Source organism: Dromiciops gliroides, chromosome 4 (assembly GCF_019393635.1).
Source record: "Dromiciops gliroides isolate mDroGli1 chromosome 4, mDroGli1.pri, whole genome shotgun sequence".
Taxonomy (NCBI): Eukaryota; Metazoa; Chordata; class Mammalia; order Microbiotheria; family Microbiotheriidae; genus Dromiciops; species Dromiciops gliroides.
In genome coordinates this window covers 237,996,148-238,015,618 of record NC_057864.1, presented here as the reverse complement: position 1 = coordinate 238,015,618, position 19,471 = coordinate 237,996,148, and the positions used below count along the sequence as shown (strand labels likewise).

Below are 19,471 nucleotides of genomic sequence, written 5' to 3'. Positions count from 1 at the left end.
CCCCACTTTCTTTCTTTCTTTCTTTCTTTCTTTCTTTCTTTCTTTCTTTCTTTCTTTCTTAATAGATGGACCCCCTTTCTTTCCCTACTGTTTGGACCCTCCCTTAGAATAAAGAACAAAATGGAAACAGAAAAAAGTAGTTTAGTCAAATCAACCAATATTTCAGCCATATCTAATGGGCTATAGTAATATTCCAGAGTTATAGTCTCCCACTCAAAGAATGGGGTGGGGGTGGGGGGAGGTGATATTTCTTAACTCTTCTATGGGGCCAAACTTGGTCATTCTAATTATCCAGTATTCAGTTTCTTTATATTGTGATTTCTGCATTTTAACTTCTTCCAAAGAGCCCTTTCATAGCTATTATTTCTCAGGACAACCCCAGGAGCTAGATAGGATCTCTATGGTTATCTCCATTTGAAGGATCAGCAAAATATTTCTTTGTGTTGACTATGCCACTTGGGGTTAATTCTGTACTCACTGGAGGGGGCTGGAAGTGGGCAGAGAAAGTAAAGGAGGGAAATTATGGAGATGGTAGGGATGCCCATTTCTCTGCCATTACACAAGCTGAGCTGAGATGCAAACTAGAAGCTGGATTCAAGGACTCTGTGTTCTATTCTTGATTGATTGATGGCCCTCCAAGGCTAATGAAGTGAGATTGGTTACAGAGGTTCCTGGAGAATTGTTTGACAGTGAAGTCCAGGATAGGGAGGGATATTGAGGGCTTGGGTTGGGGACAGAAGGAATATATCTTAGTCCTAAAGACACTTCAAGGCCAAGGGGATAGATGATGCCCAAGGGGAGGAGGGAAGAAGTTCAGTGGAGGTTATATTTGGCCTCTTGCTTCCCTCTCTTCTTTGCTTTCCTGTGCTATGCTGCTTTCTGTGGTACTTCTGCTGGTCCTGCTAGCTGCCCTAGGGTGGCTATGGATGCAGCTGACCCTGTACCCCCATCATTTCCCACCTCTAGTCCCTGGATTTTTCCATTTAATTCAAGCTGATCTTCCAAGCCATTTGCTGAGCCTTGCACAGAAATATGGGCCACTCTATCGGCTTCACCTGGGGATGCAAGGTAAGAAGAGAGCCTTCTCTGTCTGGAGGGTCCCCTAGGTCTCCCTGGAACTCAAGAAACTTTTCTTTGAAATTGTCCTTTTCTCTCCTTTAGATGTGGTGGTGCTGAACTCCAAACAAGCAATTGAGGAGGCCTTCATCAAGAAATGGATGGATTTTTCCGGGAGACCCCAAACATTCTCTGGTGAGGGAAAGATCTTTTGTATTCCTTATTGTAGTAAGGGCTGGCGGAATGGGATAAGGTTGTAGAAGGTATCCCAATTTGGGAAAAAAGTGATAGAGCTGAGGACTAGCAGCTGTATATTTGAGCTGTCTATTTCTTTCTTTTCTTTTTTTTTTTTTTTAGGGCAATGAGGGTTAAGTGACTTGCCTAGGGTCACACAGCTAGTAAGTGTCAAGTTTCTGAGACCAGATTTGAACTCAGGTCTTCCTCAATCCAGGGCCGGTGCTTTATCCGCTGCACCAGCTAGCTGCCCCTGAGCTGTCTATTTACTCCCAAGGAAGCAGGGTCTGGTAGAAGCAGAACGTTTGGGCCTGGGCTTCTAGATTTCTAGATTCTAGGGTTTTTCAATTCCATCCTTTCCATCTCCCCAGCCCATTTGGCAAACAAGGATAGCTGTGACCTGTCTCTAGGGGATTACACGCCACTCTGGAAGGCTCAAAGGAAACTGGTCCGTTCTGCTCTTCTGTATGCCCAGAAAAACATGGATTCTATTGTGGAGCAGATGGTACAGGACTTGTTGAAGGTGAGAAAACTGCTTTCTGCTTAGCCTGAGCTCCAAGACTTCATTCTGCCCTCTGGTTTTCTCCATCTATAACTTCTCCCTTGTCACCCCTCTGCTTATTGCAATAGTAACAGGGCCCCCTTTCACCTTCTTTTTTTTCTTCTTTTTAAATTAAAAAATAATTTCTGGAGGGCAATAAGTGTTAAGTGACTTGCCCAGGGTCATGCAGCTAGAAGTGTCAAGTGTCTGAAGCTGGATTTGAACTCAGGTTCTACTGACTCCAGAGCCAGTGTGCTATCCACTGAACCACCCAGTTGCCCCCCTCTGATCTTCTTAATTCCCCTTCATCCCACAGAAGCTTCTTGCCCAGGCTGGCTCTCCTGTGAGCATATCTGAAGAGTTCTCCAATTTCACTTGTAGAGTCATCTCCTTCCTCACTTTTGGGGAAAAGGTTAGTTATTCAGTACTGTTCCCTTCCTCAGGTACCCTCTGGTAATTTCCCCTTAATCCTATCTTCCTACTTCTGTCTCTTCCCAATATCACTCTCCTTTCTACTTCTCTTGGCCACCACCCAGACTCTACCATGAGAGATCAGAGGGAGTCTGAACAATGGGATTCTCCTCCTTTTTTGACAGAAAGAATCTTCAATTCAGGAAGTTAAAAACTGTGTCAAGGAATTGATGATGGCCTGGGACTCTTGGCAAGTCCAGATTGTGGACTTGCTCCCCTTTCTCAGGGTAAGGTAGCTGGAATACAAACCCTAGGGACCTGGCGGGTGGGCCAGGGGCTGAGAGGGATTTATGTCTTCAGCAAAAGGATAAAATATCTAGATCTTGGAAGGGCTGCACCAACTTCCTTCCCCGGCAGTGAGGAAGGAGTTAGGAGAAGGAGAGCACAATTACTTCCTTTCTCCAGTTTTTCCCCAACCCAGGTCTCAGGAAGCTGAAGCAGATAATAAAGACACGGGACATGATTGTGGAGAAGCAAGTGAAATGGCACAAGGTAAAGGAATTATGTTCTATGAGGTTGCTGGTTGGCACGAATTCTTCCCTTCACTGATTGCCAGGCAGGTTTCTCTCCTCTCTCCTCCCTACCATACACTAAAGCGGAGTTTATGAAGAAATGACCCTTGCTTTGTGTTATGTCCTGGGATGCTACTGCAGCTTAATCTGAGAGGGTAGGAGATATGCTAATGTTGTCAAGAATACAAAAGCATCTTGGCCACAGGAAATTCTTCCCCTAAAATTGGAAGGACTACCTAGAGGAGCTTGGTTATGGGGAATAAAGAGGGAAACACTGGTGTATGGGATAATGGTTAGGCTCTAGATCTGCAACAGACCATGTTCCCATGGGAAATCACTACACTGGGCTACATACAATTTTCTCATCTGTAGGAGTTGGATTAGATGATTTGGTCCCTTTCAACCTTAAATAAGACTCTGATCCTCCCAGAAACAAAATTACTGATACCACAGAGATACACCACTGATACCAAGGCTTACCCAACATGGTCATTTTAGGGTGGGGTCCTAGAATAGTATCCTGGGATTCTGTAATTAAATATTTATGGAGGGGGCAGCTAGGTGGCGCAGTGGATAGCACTGACCCTGGATTCTGGAGGACCTGAGTTCAAATATAACCTCAGACACTTGACACTTATTAGCTGTGTGACCCTGGGCAAGTCACTTAACCCTCATTGCCCTGCAAAAAAAAAAAAATCTTTATGGAACATCCCTTAAGTTGTATATTTTTATATACCTTTAATACCATAGAGCTAGAGCTAGACAGGACTTTAAAAGCTAGTTATTTCAATCCTCTCATTTTACAGCTGACAAAACTGAGGTCTTTGGAAGTAAAATGGCTTGCCCAAAGTCACACAGGTGATTTCTGAATTGGGATTTGAACGCAGGTAGATGCTAGAGCTGATTCTGTGTCCTCTCTAAACTGCTAATAGACTCTGTAGGGAAAAGCCTCTTCTGTACCCCAGTGAATGAAGAGAAATGTGTGATGGGGGACTGAATGAGTGGTGGGATGACTTTTGGTGATGACAGCTAAATGGTTGGGCTTAGGAGCTGCTGCCTCAGTGACATGAAGTGATAGTGTCATGAAGTGAGTTGCAGAGCTGAGACTCCAACCCCATGAAAAGAGGGGATTTAAGAACCATTAAGCTCCCAGATAAGAGGGATGAAACAAAAATTCCTGTGTAGAGAGTGGTATTCATCCATTTTCACCAAGGGGAGTTTTTGCTCAATACCCTCACCCTTATCCACTCCCCAGAGTGACTTTCTCTCTCTTTGCCTTCCCCCAGGAGACAATGGTGGAAGGGCAGACTCGGGATTTAACTGATTATATGCTACAAAAGCTAAGGGAGCAAGGACAGGGACCGGATCAGCTTTCGGAGGAACATGTGCAAATGAGCTTGGTGGATTTATTCATCGGGGGCACGGACACCACAGCAGTCACCCTCAGCTGGACAGTGGCCTTCCTGCTTCACCACCCAGAGGTGCGGCCCCAGAGGACTAGGCTCTCAAAGGCTAGGGAGGGGGATGGAGAATACCGATTGGGGAGGCACTGGGGCTGTAGCTAGACTCCAAAGATGGGAGGCCCTGGGGGAGATGTAGATTAGGACTGAGCCCAGCAAGAAAAGAACTTGAGAGCTCCCCTCCCTCCCTTAGATACAGAGGCGGCTTCAAGAAGAATTGGATCAAGAGCTGGGGTCAAGTATTTCAGGAAGTCATCCCAACTATCGAGACAAAGTCCGGTTCCCCCTGCTCAATGCCACTATTTCTGAGGTGCTTCGGATGAGGCCTGCAGCACCTTTGGCTATTCCCCATTGTACCAAACAGCCCAGCAAGTAATTAATTCCTTCTGCTCATGCTGGGCTTCATGGGGAGGGTGGAGAAGGGGTGTGAGGGATGGGTTATCTGTGTCAAAGGTTTCCATCTTTAACTCTTTTGTCCTTCCTCAGCATATGTGGCTTTGACATCCCCAAGAACACCATGATTATCGCCAACATTTATGGTGCTCAACATGATGACACCATTTGGGCAGAGCCTTATGACTTTCGGCCTGGTACAGGGGCCCAAGGAAGGGAGTGGGGTTGTGTGGGCAGAGAGCTGGGGTTTGAATGGGAGTGGGGGGGGGGCGATGCTGGACTCCAAGAGGAAGAGGAGAGCCAGTATGGGGCTCTAGGGAGCTGCCCAAAGTCTTGGTCCCCTGGTGGAATTATCTTCAGAGATGGGATCAGTCATGGGACTGAGGCTGCAAGGCCAGTTCCTCAGGTCCTAGGAGCCTAGGAGCCTGATTCACCTCCATCTCTAAGCTCCCATTCTCCTTCTAGATCGTTTCTTGGAGCCAGAACTGAGCCCGCTGGGGATCCCGTTCAGCTGTGGTGCCAGGGTGTGCCTGGGGGAGACCCTGGCTCGCTTTGAGATCTTCCTGGTCCTGGCCCAGCTTCTCCAGGCTTTCACACTGCTGCCTGTCATTGAGGACAGCCACTCACTGCCTTCTCTGAAGCCCAACTTTGGGTCCATTACAAGGATTCAAGACTTTCAGGTGCGGCTTCTGCCCCGACAAGCCAGGGCTGGAGGTATAGCGTCTGGCTCTCCGCTATAGAATACACCAATAAAGTGGCTAAATGCAGGCCTTGAACCACTGTTTCTCCTTTATTCACTTTATACACAGCGCTCCTCCTCCTTTTCTCCTTCCCCTTGGGTTAAGAAGGTGTTTTGCGATTGGCTGGAATATTTTTTTTTCTGGAATCTGGGCGCAATTTGCTTTGTTTTGGGGGCTGGAAAGGGGAATGTTAGAAGTTTATCTAAGGATGTGTTTGCTATTTAAGGATTGTTATAAATCCAAGTGCCAACCTTTGTCCCTGAACCAAAGAGCTGGTGTTGCCTGCTTAAGCACATAGGAAAATCCAACCTCCGCTCCCCCCCCCACCCCCAACCACCAACTCTAGATTAACATTCATATGTAGAACATAAAAAGGAAAACTCTAATTCCTTAAAACTGAGGTAAAGATGGATCTCTCTTTTCTCTCCCCCCATTTCCCCCTTGGAAGTAACCTTTGACTTAAGCAACTCAAGAGGCAAGGAAAATTCCTTAGGGTACTTTAATGATTTGTTTTCCCCTTACCTACTCAATTTCATGCTTTTCTCTTAAATCCCTAAGTTCTCAGGAAGATCTCTCCTGGCTTCTAAAATTGGGATAAGGCTCAGCTCAGCCAGCTCTTGTGTATGACAGGTTTCACATCATAAACTGAATAGGCTGACCCTCTTCCCCATCTCCATACAAAGCCTGCCACCCTTGAATTCAGCCTAGGAATTAAAAAAACAACAAACCTGGAAACATTTCTAATGTGCATCATGCGAGCTAGGATCTTTTTACATTAAAAGCAGATACTTGTCAGAAATCCTAAATGAAGTTTTGAACTGTCACCCCACTCCCCCATCCCACCCCCCCCCCAATAGCTGAGCTGAGACAGCAGATCTCTCTGTATTGCCTTGGAGAGCCAGTGAGAAGCCACCTCTCATCCTCCCACCTCCTTGAGACCCCCTGCATAGCTCTTTGGAGAACTCTTTCCCCTTCTCTTCTTTCACCCACCTGCAATTTGAGAATACCTTGAGGCCTCAAGACATCATTTCCACCTGACCTTTGATTACAAAGTCCACTGATCACAAAGAATATCTTTCTATAACCCCTTAGATTTGAAAGTTTTATGGAAGTGGCCTGTTTCTTTGTCTCAGGGAGAGGAAGGTTTTGTTTTGTTTTAATAGCAAATCACTCAGAGGCAACTGTTACTAAATGTAGAAAGTAATGTGAATAGAAGGATCACATCAATCCCCCTCTTCAGTTATTTTCTACCAATCCAAAGAATGACTCTGACTCTTTGGGGAAAAGGAGGATGGTGTGAAAATAAGGGTCCTGGCTCTTCTCTGAAATAAGCCTGTAAGGGGCAGCAGCTGGACACTCTGGGGGGCCCCTAGGGCAGGGAGTCTTCCTTTTTGTATCTCAGGATTAGAGGGCAGAAGATGGGGATCAAGCCCTCTGGGCAGGTGAGTTATAACTTCGTGGCCTCAGCTTCATCTCAGTGAAGGGGATGGAGAATTCAAAGCCCTTCCAGGAATGCCAGCTCACACCCTAGGAGAGGGGAGATGGAAATCACAACATGATCTTCAGGTCTCCCTAGTTATCACCTTCCCCATTTCACCCTAATCCTAACGCCTGTTCAAGGTGTCTCTTGTGCTCAAATGAATGAGAGTTCATGGATTCCTGGCAATTATTCCCTAGACACTAGACTTCATGCTATTCCCCCCTCTGCAAGAGAACCTCGGATTGTCATAACTCAATGGTACTCTCCCCTTCCCTACCTTCAGCATCTGTTCCCCTCCCAAAGGCCTGCGTGAGAGGCCATCTCCTCACACTATCCCATCTCACCTGATGGTCAATGACGCTTCCATAGAGTCCATTGAGGTTGGCATAGTGACAGTTGCGGTACCACCAACCGCCCCGATAGGAGACGGCACAAGGAATATGCAGATTGTTGGGGTCTCGGTCCCTTGTGGAGAAGGTACTGCCACTGTGATAACTCATGGAGTCTCCTGAGGGGAAAGGGGTGTGAGAAACAGAGTATGGGGGAAGGTCAAGTGTCTACTTCTTTGTAAACGTAGTGTGATGGTGACTGGCTCCCTCTTCCCTGCCCCACTGCCCTGGGTATCTCACCTGCAGTACCATGGTAACCCTCTAGGTGGAGACGGTAGTACTTTGCAGCAGAGTCCACAGTGAAGAAGTCATATTCAGCAAAGACAGACTCATCCCCAGCACGGAGATCCACTCTCATGGAGTAATCACCCGCTCGGGTCAGGTTATGCAGGGCCTCATTCCCTGGGATGGGAAGGGACATTCAGTCAGACGTCCAGCCCCAAAATTCCATACCTGGTTCTGTCCCCACCTTGTCTCTCCTCATCTCCCTCTCCTCCACACCATCCCCCCACCAACTCCTTTTTAACATTTAATTTTCATTAATTTTTTTCTCAATTACACATAAACACAATTTTTATATTCATCTATTAAAATGTTGAGTTCCAAATTCCCTCCCTCCCTCCTCTTCTCCCCTCCTTCAGAAGATAATTTGATATAGATGAGCACAGATCAAAAATACCAAGAATCATAAAGATAGCATACTCATCCCTTTACAGAGACCAAGACTTCATTTCTCCCAGCCTTAAGCCTCAGCTCCTCCCCTCAGACCAGAGCCAAGGATAATGACACTGACCCAGCCAAAACTCCCCAGAGATGTTCCCAAATCCATTGGCATATTCTGCCCAGTCCCTCCAGAAGTCTGTGTGTCCATCCATCCTGCGCTGGAACACCTAATGGAACAGGATAACAATGATTGTAGTTAACTTTTATATAAGGGACATAAGGTGTCAGGAGGACCCTTTTCTCCCTAGGCAAGGGGAATATTGTCTCCAGAGTCCACCCCTGCCCATGTCCCTCAACTCACCAACCAGCCACCCCCATCGGTCTCCATGTCACAGAAAACTTCTAGTGGCCGCTCACGGTTTCCATTGAGGAAGATGGTGGTAGTACGGGAGCGGCTTTGCCCATTTTGCATCTCTTCTCCACAATCCCGGGGGAATGGGATCCTCAGTCCACCTGGGATAGAAGAGGACCGGGATTCATTAAGAGGCTGAAAACCAAGGGAAGGACTGGTAACCCAGCTGGGATTCTGGACTTAGCACCAGCCATAGGCTGCTCCATTTCCCCAGGCTTACTTTCACCCCTGCCCCTCTATTTCCCCTTGGGGACTGTTGTCAGCCACCCCACCCCTGTGTCCCTGTGGTTTCTTTCTACAGTGTCTAGCCCCAGGTACCCGTGGTAAAGGTGGTCAGCACAGGTGGTGTGAGACTTTCCCCCCAAACAGCCTGGATCCGAGCATTATACAGAGTGGAAGGGAAAAGGCCAGACAGTCGGTGAGATGTGACCCCTCCTGGCAGCAGAATCTCCTACAGCAGAAGGAGGGGCGGGGGTCAGTGGGCAGAGAATGAAACGGCTGTTCACAGAAGGAGAAAGTCACCAAGTGGAGACAGAGACAGAGACAGACAAACAAATGTGGGCCGAGAGTCTGGGCTGGCAAGATGGAGCGACTGGGTGATACCTGAGTCTGCCCTCCAGGAGTGTCGTAGCTAAGTAAGTAGCCACTAGGTGGGGACTCAGGCTCCGTCCAGGTGAGTAAGGTAGAGCGGGGGGTGACCTCTTTGGCCTTCAGGTCACGGGGGGCATCCAGTCCTGGGAAAGGAAGGCAAAACTCATTCTTCTCTTGTTATTCCCATGAAATAAAGTAGTGTCTTTCTGTGATCTCCTGATCTCCATTTCTCTGAGAGCCAAATCCCATTAGAGCCTCCTCCTCCTCTGCCTCCTCCTCCCCCTCCTCCTCTGCCTCCTCCTCCTCCCCCTCCTCCTCTGCCTCCTCCTCCCCCTCCTCCTCTGCCTCCTCCTCCCCCTCCTCCTCTGCCTCCTCCTCCTCCCCCTCCTCTGCCTCCTCCTCCTCCCCCTCCTCCTCCTCTGCCTCCTCCTCCCCCTCCTCCTCTGCCTCCTCCTCCCCCTCCTCCTCTGCCTCCTCCTCCTCCCCCTCCTCTGCCTCCTCCTCCTCCCCCTCCTCCTCCTCTGCCTCCTCCTCCCCCTCCTCCTCTGCCTCCTCTTCCTCCTCCTTCTCCTCTGCCTCCTCTTCTTCCTCCTCCTCCCCCTCCTCCTCTGCCTCCTCCTCCTCCCCCTCTTCCTCCTCTGCCTCCTCTTCCTCCTCCTCCTCCTCCTCCTCCCCCTCCTCCTCCTCTGCCTCCTCCTCCCCCTCCTCCTCTGCCTCCTCCTCCTCCCCCTCCTCCTCCTCTGCCTCCTCTTCCTCCTCCTCCTCCTCCTCTGCCTCCTCTTCCTCCTCCTCCTCCTCCTCCTCTGCCTCCTCTTCCTCCTCCTCCTCCCCCTCCTCCTCTGCCTCCCCCTCCTCCTCTGCCTCCTCCTCCTCCTCCTCTGCCTCCTCCTCCTCCTCTTCCTCCTCAGCCTCTTCCTCCTCCTCCTCTGCCTCCTCTTCCTCTTCCTCCTCAGCCTCTTTCTCCTCCTCCTCCTCCTCTTCCTCCTCCTCAGCCTCCTCCTCCTTTGCCTCCTCCTCCTCCTCCTCCTCCTCTGCCTCCTCCTCTTCCTCCTCTGCCTCCTCCTCCTCCCTCTAGTCTCCCCGTTTCTGCTTCCCAGGCCTCGGGATACCAGTGGTGAAGGTGATGCTGGCAGGGGAGGTGATGTTCGGGCCCCGGAAGCCTCTAAGGGTTGCAGTGTAGTTTTTCCGGAGTTGAAGATTATGAAGGGGGAAGTCTATAGCACCTCCTGGAACTGAGGCCATCACAGGCGGAACTAGAGATGAGAGGAAGGAATTAGCTACCACTTCTCTTTGATCTCCAGCCGTCCAGTCCCACACTCTCCAATCAGCTCTTTCCCCCTCAGAGATCCAGGCATTCAAAACCTGAATTTCCTTTGTATCTTTGTAGGCCTCTTCAACTCACCCTCTGGGGCTGTGACCCGAAGGGCATATCTGTCCACTGGGGCCTGAGGGGGACTCCAGTGCAGCAAGGCTGAATCATCGGTGACATTCAATGCTCGAAGCTGGGTGGGACCATCGGGGACTGTGGTGGGATAGGAGGGACACAGCTACAGAGTTGGTCCCTGTGCTCTGTCTCCTCCTCCATCTCTGTTGAGCCTATCTGTCTAGTCCCATCTTCCTTACAGTTCTCTCCTCTCACCTTCCTCCCATCTCTGCCCACTTCCCTGATATTCCCCAGTTTGAACCTACTATCTTTCTCATTTTTTTTTTTTTAGTGAGGCAATTGGGGTTAAGTGACTTGCCCTGGGTCACACAGCTAGTAAGTGTTAAGTATCTGAGGCCAGATTTGAACTCAGGTACTCCTGACTCCAGGGCCAGTGCTCTATCCACTGCGCCACCTAGCTGCCCCAATCTTTCTCATTCTTTAATTTCTTCCCCTTTTTTTACCCATTTCACAATTTCCCTCCTCTCCCATCCACCCAGAGCTCTCCCATTTCCTTTGTCTCCCTCCATATTTCTCATTCTTTCCTGTCTGTTCCTCTCTCCTGTTGACCCTTCCCTCCTCTCTCTGCCTTTTGGCCCCTTTCTTCCCTCTCCTCCCCTGTATCCAGCTTACCAGTTGTGAGAAAGCCGGTGAGGGGCTCACTCTCCTCAAAGCCACGAACAGAAACCACAGTCACTTCATATCGGGCCCCAGGGGTCAGACCCACCAGGCGTTGGTGCCAGGTGTGGCTGTCCACTTGTACACTTTGTGGCTCCCCTGGAAATACAAGAGAAGGAGATGAGAGAAGCTCATTTGGGACACCAAAGGGGTGTGGGAAAGGAAGGTAACAGAAAATGAGGGACTACAGGGGAGGAGAAGAAGGGTCCAGGGACAGGTAGCAGAGGATGAAGGAAAGTGAGGTGAAGCCAAGATGGAGTCAAGGTAGATAAGGTGGCAGTTTACCTCCATCTGCTAGCTGGTAGGAGATTTTGAAACTATCCACTCGGTTCGGGGGTGGAGTCCAACTGACCTTGGCTGAATTCTCTTGGATCTCACTGAACTTGAGGTCTCGGGGGCTCTCTAGTACTAAATCAGTAAGGAAAGCAGTTAAGGTCTGATTCCTGACACATAGTAGGCACTTAATGGTTATTGGGTTGGATTGGGACCCCTTTCTAGCTCTAGAAAGGGCAGTTTGGCCAGGATCTTCTCTCTCATATTGTCCTCTATCTCTTATTGGCTATTTCTTTCTATATGACTTATTCACCCTTCTTTTACTACCTCAAGGCCCTGGAAACGGAAATGGATAAAAAGCCCATTCCAAAGGCTCAAGTCACACTCACACCATCATGTGTGTCTTTTGCTACCCTTAATTACCACCTCCACCTTATTTTTTGAGGCAGGAAGAAACTGGGAGCTCATCTCTGTCAAAATACCTTGTTATTCACCCACCACCTACCCATCTTCCTGATTAAGCCCTCTTCCTCCTGGGGAAGGGGGCTGAGGGTGCTAATCTGCCTTACTATCTAGGTGGGAGTCATGGAGCCTGAACTAGAGTTAGGGATAGCGCCCAGAGGCCGTGGGCCATGACAAGCTATACCTGGACTGAGTGTTCTAGCAGTGCCCTGGAGGCTATCAGCCTTGTGGGGACCACGAAGGCCATAAAGTGTTACTGCATAGAGGGTTCCAGGCCTTAAGTCACGAAGAACTGCCGAACGTTGGATCCCAGGCACAGTCAACTCTCGTTGTAGCACAGGGGGGTACAGTGGCTCCGAAGGCTTGACCTCCGGGATCCCATAACGAAGTAGAAATGAGTCAAAGGCACCAGGTGGGGCCTCCCAATTCAGCCGGAAGGAACTTTGGGTCACATCTGACACAGACAGCTGGGACAGGCGGCCCCCAGGGGACTGTGTAGCTGGAGCCAGCCCTAGAGTGTGGGCCAGAAAGGAGGGGAAGAGGCAGTCAGACTTTGATTTGCTATTGACCTAGGCTTTCAGCTTAACCTCTATTGTCATGAGGGGCCCCCCACCTCCTTTTTTGGGATGCTCTCTCCCTCCACACTCATGACTTCTGTGTAGATATTTCCAATATTCCCCAACCTTCTCTTTCCTAGAGCCAAAGGATGAGTGGAGGTAGGTGGGATAGCACAAGATAGACATTTGATTCTGTGGCCTAGAGCTCTGTTGTGAGTTGGTGCTATCACCTGTAGTGCCTTCTGTAGTGATGGGGCCTAGACGCTTCCCATCATAGAGTCCATAAAGGAGAAATGTGTACTTCCAATTGGGCTCCAGGTCAGAGATAGTGATCTTTTTCTGGTCTCCCCTCACGAGCACTGCCTGAGACTTCCCATCCTTATCTTTATACTGGATCACAAAGGAGTTAAAGGGATCCTGTAGCACTGTCCAGGAAAGACCCAAGGAATCTGGGGCAACATCAGTCACTTTCAATGTTCCTAGGCGGGGTCCCAAAGGAGGTTCAGGGGCTTCAGTAGCTGGTGCCAAAGAAGTCACAGCCTCTTCTTCTTGGGCTGCATCAAAGAAAGAGATATAGAAAGAGACTGAGCCAAACTATAGAATACTGTACAGAAACAGAGTCCTAAATAATTATAGAAACATTAATTGCTTATAGTTAGGCTGTGCCAATATAACAAAAATGCCAATAATGCCTAAACTAATTTACTTCCTAATCAAATTACCAAAAGATTGCTTTATAGAGTTAAAAAAAAAACAATGACAAAAATTCATCTGGAGAAACAAATGGTCAAGAATAGTGGTGAAGGGAAATGATGAAAAAGGGTGGGAAGGAGGCATAGCACTGTCAGATCTCAAACTGTACAAAACAATAACCATAAACATGATTTGGTATTAATGTGAAGTCAATCAGTGGAAGAGATTATATACATAACATACAGAAGGAAATAAACTAGTAGCATAAAATTTGGTAATAAGGGCTCACTATTCAGCAAGAACTGCTGGGAAAACTGAAGAAGTCTGGCAGAAAATAGGCTTAGAAAAACATCTGAAACTGCATTTGAAGACAAGTTCCAAAATTAATGTATAATTGAGATATAAAAGGTCACATCCTAAATGAATTAGAGGAGTAAGGAAGGAGCAGAAATGCCTTTCAAAACCATGGATTGGAGAAGAATCTATGACCACATAAGGGACAGAAAGGATCACAGGAGAAAAAATGGACAATTTTTACATAAAATTGAAAAGTTTCTGCACAAACAAAATCAATGCAGTTAGAAGTTGCAGGGAAATATTTAACTGAGAAAACCTTCGACTCTTGGAATCCCAGGTTTCCTTGAAGAATCAGTTCAAGGGCCACCTTCTTCATGAAACCTTCCCTGTTCCTCTTTCCTATATTATCTTCTCCTTCCTCCAAACCGCTAGGACATCACCTCCTCCCCAAACTATTTTGTATTATTTTAGATATACTTCAAATGCTCATATGTATACATGTCTCTCCCCACCCCCAACACACACACACACACACACACACACACACACACAAGAATGTAAGCTTCTTGAGGGAAAGGACTATCTCATTTTTTGTCTTTGAATCTTCCAGTGCTTAACACAATGATCTATATTAATAAATGCTGATTGGTTGTCAGACTAATAGTTAGAAGTTTCTTCCAGAAAACTCCAACAATGTCTCAGCTGAACTAAGGAGAAAGGGGCTTTTCCCACCCCTAAGTCAGGCTATTTGGTGGCTCAGTGGGCAAAGCTCAGAACTTGTTGGTAACAATGGAAATGAGTGATCCCAGACCACCTGAGATCCATGCTTAGTCATTGCTTCCATTTAGATATTGTTTTAAGTTTTACAAAGTGAATTTTTCATAACCACTCTGGAAATGAGGTAGAAGAATCCTTTTAGGAGCTAGAACCTGTCAAGATACTATTAGGAGACACCTTGTTTTCCAGAGCTAAGGCCCAGTAAGCAAGCTGTGCCCTCAGCTTGGCATAACAACAATTCTTTGCACTCACCCTCTGGATGAACACTGCAGTAACTAAATCACAGAACTGATGGTCCCTTATCTGGGGCAAGCACCAACAGGCCCAGACATGAAGCCCTGTTACGAATGGACTTTTTGTCACTAGATGACCTTGCCTCACCGTTGCTGTTATGCCTTACTACTATTGCTATACTACAGTGTTTTTGATTCTTTGTCTAGACACAAACATATAAATCAAGGTTTAGCCCCACTGCCTCAGGTCCCCCATTGGGGATGGGGGCAGCACATGTCTCTAGTTTCCCTCCTTGCTTGCAAGCTGTTTCCCTCACCAAAGAAAATAAACTTTGGCCTTGGTCTCTGCACAGTTGTTCTTGCCTGCTCTGTCTGTTCAGCTCTGGCCTCTGTAGGGCAAGAGGTTTGGTCCAGTTGACAAACCTTCGAAAACCCCAAGGCTCTGAATATTATTTTCTATAATTTACAGACCCATGGCCTATTAACTTAGATTATTTTGTAACTGTTGTTTGTAATTGTTCTTGAAATTCTTTAATGGATGACTGTTTCACTTATCCAACTAGATGGAAAGGTCCGTTTCATCACTTTAGAATCCTCTCACCACTCATCTACTTCTTGGTTCTTAGTATAGTGCTCTGCACACAACAGCAAATGCTTAATAAGTATCTATCATCTAGCTGGAATGCTAGCCAGGTCTTCCTCTTTACCCCAACCTATGCCACTTTTTCTGTTGCCCTCAGAGCCAAAGAGATCTTGATTTTTTCCAGAAGAGAGGAAAGGAGAAAAGAATTATGTAGCTACTCAGGACATTAAGTTGACACCTGGGGTGGTGGGTAAAGCACAGTTGGGGAATCTTCTTCTAGGGGAGGTATAGGGGAAGAGAATTTAAAGAGAGTTAGGGAGAAATCTCATAACCAAATAAGGGGGAAGTGATTACAAAGGGCAAAGAAAACAACTTTGATTATACAAAATTTTTTTTAAAAATATGCTTTTGTATGAACAAAATGAGCGCAATAAAAGAAGACAAATGAAACAAGCTTTTTATCCAATATCTTAGATAAAAGTGTTATAGCCAAAAAGGATATCTAGGGAAATAACCTAAATAAATTTATATGGCTGAGTCATTCCCCAGTAAGTAAGCAGTCAAAGGGTATGAGCAATTTTCAAAAGGAGAATTGTACATCACTAATGATCACATGAAAGGATGTTCCAAGTCACCAATAATAAATGCAAATTAAAACCACCCTGAAGTCTCACCTCACATCCATAAAACTGGTGGAGTTGGTAAAAGCTAGAAGGGATATTCAAAGTTAGGTACACTGATTCATTGTTGGTAAAGCTGCAAGTTAGTCATACTCTTGGACCTGTAGATCCCACTAATGAATACATACCTCAAAGTGGTCAAAACAGAAAAGTCCCATATCTATCAACAGATTCATAGCAGCATTTTGCGCATGTGTGTGTGTGTAGAAACTCTCCATTGATTGTGGAATGACTAAAAAGAGACTGTGGTATAGGAAGGTATTGGAATATGATTGTGCAATAAAAAATAGTAAACATTAGGAATTCAGAGAAACATGAGGAGACTGATATGACTGATCTGGAGCAAAAAGAGCAGAGTTGGGAGTACTATATACTATAATACTGTAAATCAAAACAAAATTCAAAGGCAGCTGAAGTCAAGTCAAATGCAAATATGGTCAACTTTGGTTCCACAGGTCAGATGATGAAATACAAATGATGATAAAACATACCTCCCTCATTTAGGTAAAGGAGGAGAAATTGTGGGTACCAGATATTATACACAGATAGATATAATTTCTGTGTTGGCTAGTTCTGCCTAACTATTTTTCTCCTGTTATAAGGGAATGTTCTATTATTAATGATAGTGTTTTAAGGTTTGCAGATATTTACAAATATTATCTCATTCAATCCTCACAACAACCCTGGGATGTAGGTGCTATTATTATCTCTATTTTACAGATGAGGAAACTGAGGCAGGCAGCGGTTAAGTGACTTGCCCAGGCTTATATAGCTAGTAAATGACTGAGTCTGGATTTGAACTCAGCTCTTCCTGACTCCCCATCCAGCTTTCTATCCACTGTACCACCTAGCTGCCCACGCTGTCTCTGTCTCTCTCTGTCTCTCTATATATGTCTACATATTCTATTCTATCTATCATATTATTATTATATACTATTAGTGTCTGGGTGGTCAGGGAGAAGCAGAATATTAGGGAAATTACTATGGTAGAAAAACAATGAAGGATAGAGCACCGGCCCTGGATTCAGGAGTACCTGAGTTCAAATCCGGCCTCAGACACTTAACACTTACTAGCTGTGTAACCCTGGGCAAGTCACTTAACCCTAATTGCCTCACTAAAAAAAAAAAAAAGAAAAACAATGAAAACATTTAAAAAAAAAACAACCAATAGACTGAGAGTACAGGAATAAACAGCAAAGAGTTCAAAAAGTGTTCTCAGCCCAAGCTCTTCTGAAGTTCAGGGCCTCATATTTTTTACTGTTGTCAAGATGAATAAAGGTTAGGATTTAGAAAAAAAAAGATGGACACGAATAGGTTAATTTTGGTCTTGGCCTTTGGAACTATGGGACATCAGCTGATTCCCTTTCAGAGCCTCCCCTCTTCAAATTTGCAGAGCCTAGACTTGCACTTCCCTTCTGCCCCAAGGGGGACAGATCTCCCCATCTTTCTCAGCCTGGCCCCTTTTACCACCACTTATTTTTGGCTAGCTGCTTAATAAATGCATAAATCACATACCAGTCAGGCCAACTGTTGAATAAGTAAATTAGTCATTTATTAGAAAAGGGGGAGAGGAGATCCTCTCCACCTCAGTTTGCCCCTGAGGCCTGGTCTTGGCAAGTCTTCTGATCAGGAAAGGGCCAGAATTATGAAGGGAGCACACAATGAGAAGGATGTAATATTAGTTGCCCTGGAGACGCCCCCAAATAGCAAGTTTTGAGGCAGGAAGCAGTAGTTGAGCTAATCTCTTTTCATGAATCATAGTAACAACCCCTCCCATCCTTAAATCCTAATCTCCACCCACCCCCTTACCCCTCAGTCCCTTCTGTTCTCTTGACCTGCCCTGTGTGGCACATAACACTGTCTATACCTACTTCCCAAGGACAGCAAGGCAGGCCTCCTAGCTACAGTGGATATGGGAAGGAGGCTCAGGGTAAGTGGGGTAGATAGACAAAGGGGCAGGCATGGGGAGAACATGGGGCAGGTTTGAGGAGGGAGCTTGATAACGGAGTGGTAGGAAACTGAGGTTAGGGTAGGGATAGGATGGGACAGACATGTCTCTGAGACCTTGAAAAAAGTAATTAGGGACTTAGGAAGAAAATTCTGACATCCTAAATCTCAGTTTGTGGTCAATGTAGCTCCTAGTTTGGCTCCCTGCCCCTGCTCTTCTCTGGCTAGAATGACTCATGGTCCTGGGAGTAGGGTGAAGGTCAGTGACCCCAATTTTTGCCCACACCCCCCCCCAGCTCCTTTGCTTCGGGGGGGGGGGGTAGCTGAATCATTGGAACAGTAACATCAACTTTTTCCATATTCTTCTCATGAAGTCAAGCCTTCCTTTATCCCTCACCACTCCCCTCCAATTGTCCCCAGGGTTGAGAGGCCAAGTGAAGGGGAAAGAGTAGGAAATGAGGCATAACAGGTGGAGCTAAAGTGGAAGGAAAGGAGAAAGGGAGAAGAAAAGGAGGCAATTGGACAATTAATTCTATCATGCTTGGATCCAGTCTGGGGCTCCTTGGCCTTAGTGCCAGGGAGATATTAAGAAACAGACCTAAAAGGAAAAACTATGGGCACAAGACCTGGGTTACTTGACTAGGATAGCCTTCCTTTATGGAGAAGGGACACCCTTGGAGAGCAAATTCTACAACACTTGAAACTGGGATCTTGAGAAAGGCTTGTTGGATTGGATTGGATTGAGGTGACGCCTCTCCTTTTATTGTTGGTATAAATTATTTGTTTTTGTTAGTACGTGTGGAAAATCATTTTGACATTGTAGTACTAGAGTGACTAAATTGTAGAAAAACTGTTCTCATTTGGGGAAAGGCAATGAAATGAATCATCAGAAAGAGCCTGGGGAGGAGAACAGAGCTGCTGGTGACCTGTGCCAGGGAAGGTTTGCTCACTCACTGGGCTCTGGATCTATGGAGAATCTCTGCTCTGTCAATGGTCTGGGAGCCAGGGTACTCCTCATACAAGAAATGGGAACACAGAAGGCACAAACAGGAAGCATATTTCATATAGGAGGTAAAAGTTGGCCATCTCAGGGAATAACATGAAAGTGACAGGCTCCAACAGGAAATGATGGACCCCATCATCAAGGTCACATAATGGCTAAGTTATGTAGGCCCACATGGTAGCTTAGAAACATAGATGAAGAAGCCCAGCTTCATCAAAGTTTCAAGCAGACTGAACTAGACAGAGAGAAATATCAAAAGAAAGAGTAATGCTGGGGCAGCTAGGTGGCACAGTGGATAGAGCACCAGCCTTGAATTCAGGAGGACCTGAGTTCAAATCCAGCCTCAGACATTTGACACTTACCAGCTGTGTGACCCTGGACAAGTCACTTAACCGCAATTGCCTCACCCCCAAAAAAAAAAAAGAGTAATGTTTCTTGGGGATTAAAGTCATAGAGACATGCCAGGAGGGTGAAGAAGACAATTGCTAGTTTAGCAGGATGGCCTAAACCCAGAGAAAAAAAATCATTAAGAACAGATCAGAGAATCTTTACAGGGGTCAACTGGAAAAGAGACAAGGATTGTGAAATTTCTTATATCCCATGAGCTGTGCCAGCCAAATCGACTAATGGTCAGCCTTGGGTGAAGGTTAGCATGAGAAGCTTTGTTCTGCAAATTCATCATTTCAAGGTTTTTTTGTTCTGTTTGGTTTGCTTTCCCCATTCTTTCCTTAAAAAAGTTCCTTTTAAAAAACTCCAAGTCTGTTTTCAGCTGAACCAAAAGCACACAGTGTTTCTCTCTCTCTCTCTCTCTCTCTCTCTCTCTCTCTCTCTTTTGGTGAGGCAATTGGGGTTAAGTGACTTGCCCAGGGTCACACAGCTAGTAAGTGTTAAGTATCTGAGGCTGGATTTGAACTCAGGTCTTC

General features: G+C 46.5%; 2 protein-coding genes across 2 annotated transcripts in view; one reads left to right on the top strand and one right to left on the bottom strand.

Annotated features, from left to right (window-relative positions):
- Nucleotides 1-869: 869 nt before the first annotated feature.
- Nucleotides 870-5,407, top strand: LOC122754923 (steroid 21-hydroxylase). Its single transcript, XM_044003354.1, has 10 exons — nucleotides 870-1,068; nucleotides 1,162-1,251; nucleotides 1,662-1,813; nucleotides 2,148-2,243; nucleotides 2,428-2,529; nucleotides 2,708-2,794; nucleotides 4,101-4,295; nucleotides 4,468-4,646; nucleotides 4,761-4,864; nucleotides 5,133-5,407. The coding sequence occupies exons 1-10, from the start codon at nucleotides 870-872 to the stop codon at nucleotides 5,405-5,407; spliced, it is 1,479 nt and encodes a 492-aa protein (XP_043859289.1).
- A 485-nt stretch (nucleotides 5,408-5,892) lies between these two features.
- TNXB (tenascin XB) overlaps nucleotides 5,893-19,471 on the bottom strand; it is an 83,938-nt gene continuing 70,359 nt past the window's right edge. Inside the window, exons 32-44 of the mRNA XM_044002257.1 lie at nucleotides 12,566-12,889; nucleotides 11,963-12,289; nucleotides 11,329-11,451; nucleotides 10,999-11,142; nucleotides 10,345-10,464; nucleotides 10,052-10,195; nucleotides 8,955-9,085; nucleotides 8,670-8,802; nucleotides 8,301-8,452; nucleotides 8,070-8,166; nucleotides 7,517-7,678; nucleotides 7,232-7,395; nucleotides 5,893-6,934 (exon numbers count right to left, since the gene is read on the bottom strand). Of these exons, the coding sequence (XP_043858192.1) occupies nucleotides 6,833-6,934; nucleotides 7,232-7,395; nucleotides 7,517-7,678; nucleotides 8,070-8,166; nucleotides 8,301-8,452; nucleotides 8,670-8,802; nucleotides 8,955-9,085; nucleotides 10,052-10,195; nucleotides 10,345-10,464; nucleotides 10,999-11,142; nucleotides 11,329-11,451; nucleotides 11,963-12,289; nucleotides 12,566-12,889 (2,123 nt within the window). The 3' untranslated portion in view covers nucleotides 5,893-6,832. The remainder of the gene's footprint in view (nucleotides 6,935-7,231; nucleotides 7,396-7,516; nucleotides 7,679-8,069; nucleotides 8,167-8,300; nucleotides 8,453-8,669; nucleotides 8,803-8,954; nucleotides 9,086-10,051; nucleotides 10,196-10,344; nucleotides 10,465-10,998; nucleotides 11,143-11,328; nucleotides 11,452-11,962; nucleotides 12,290-12,565; nucleotides 12,890-19,471) is intronic.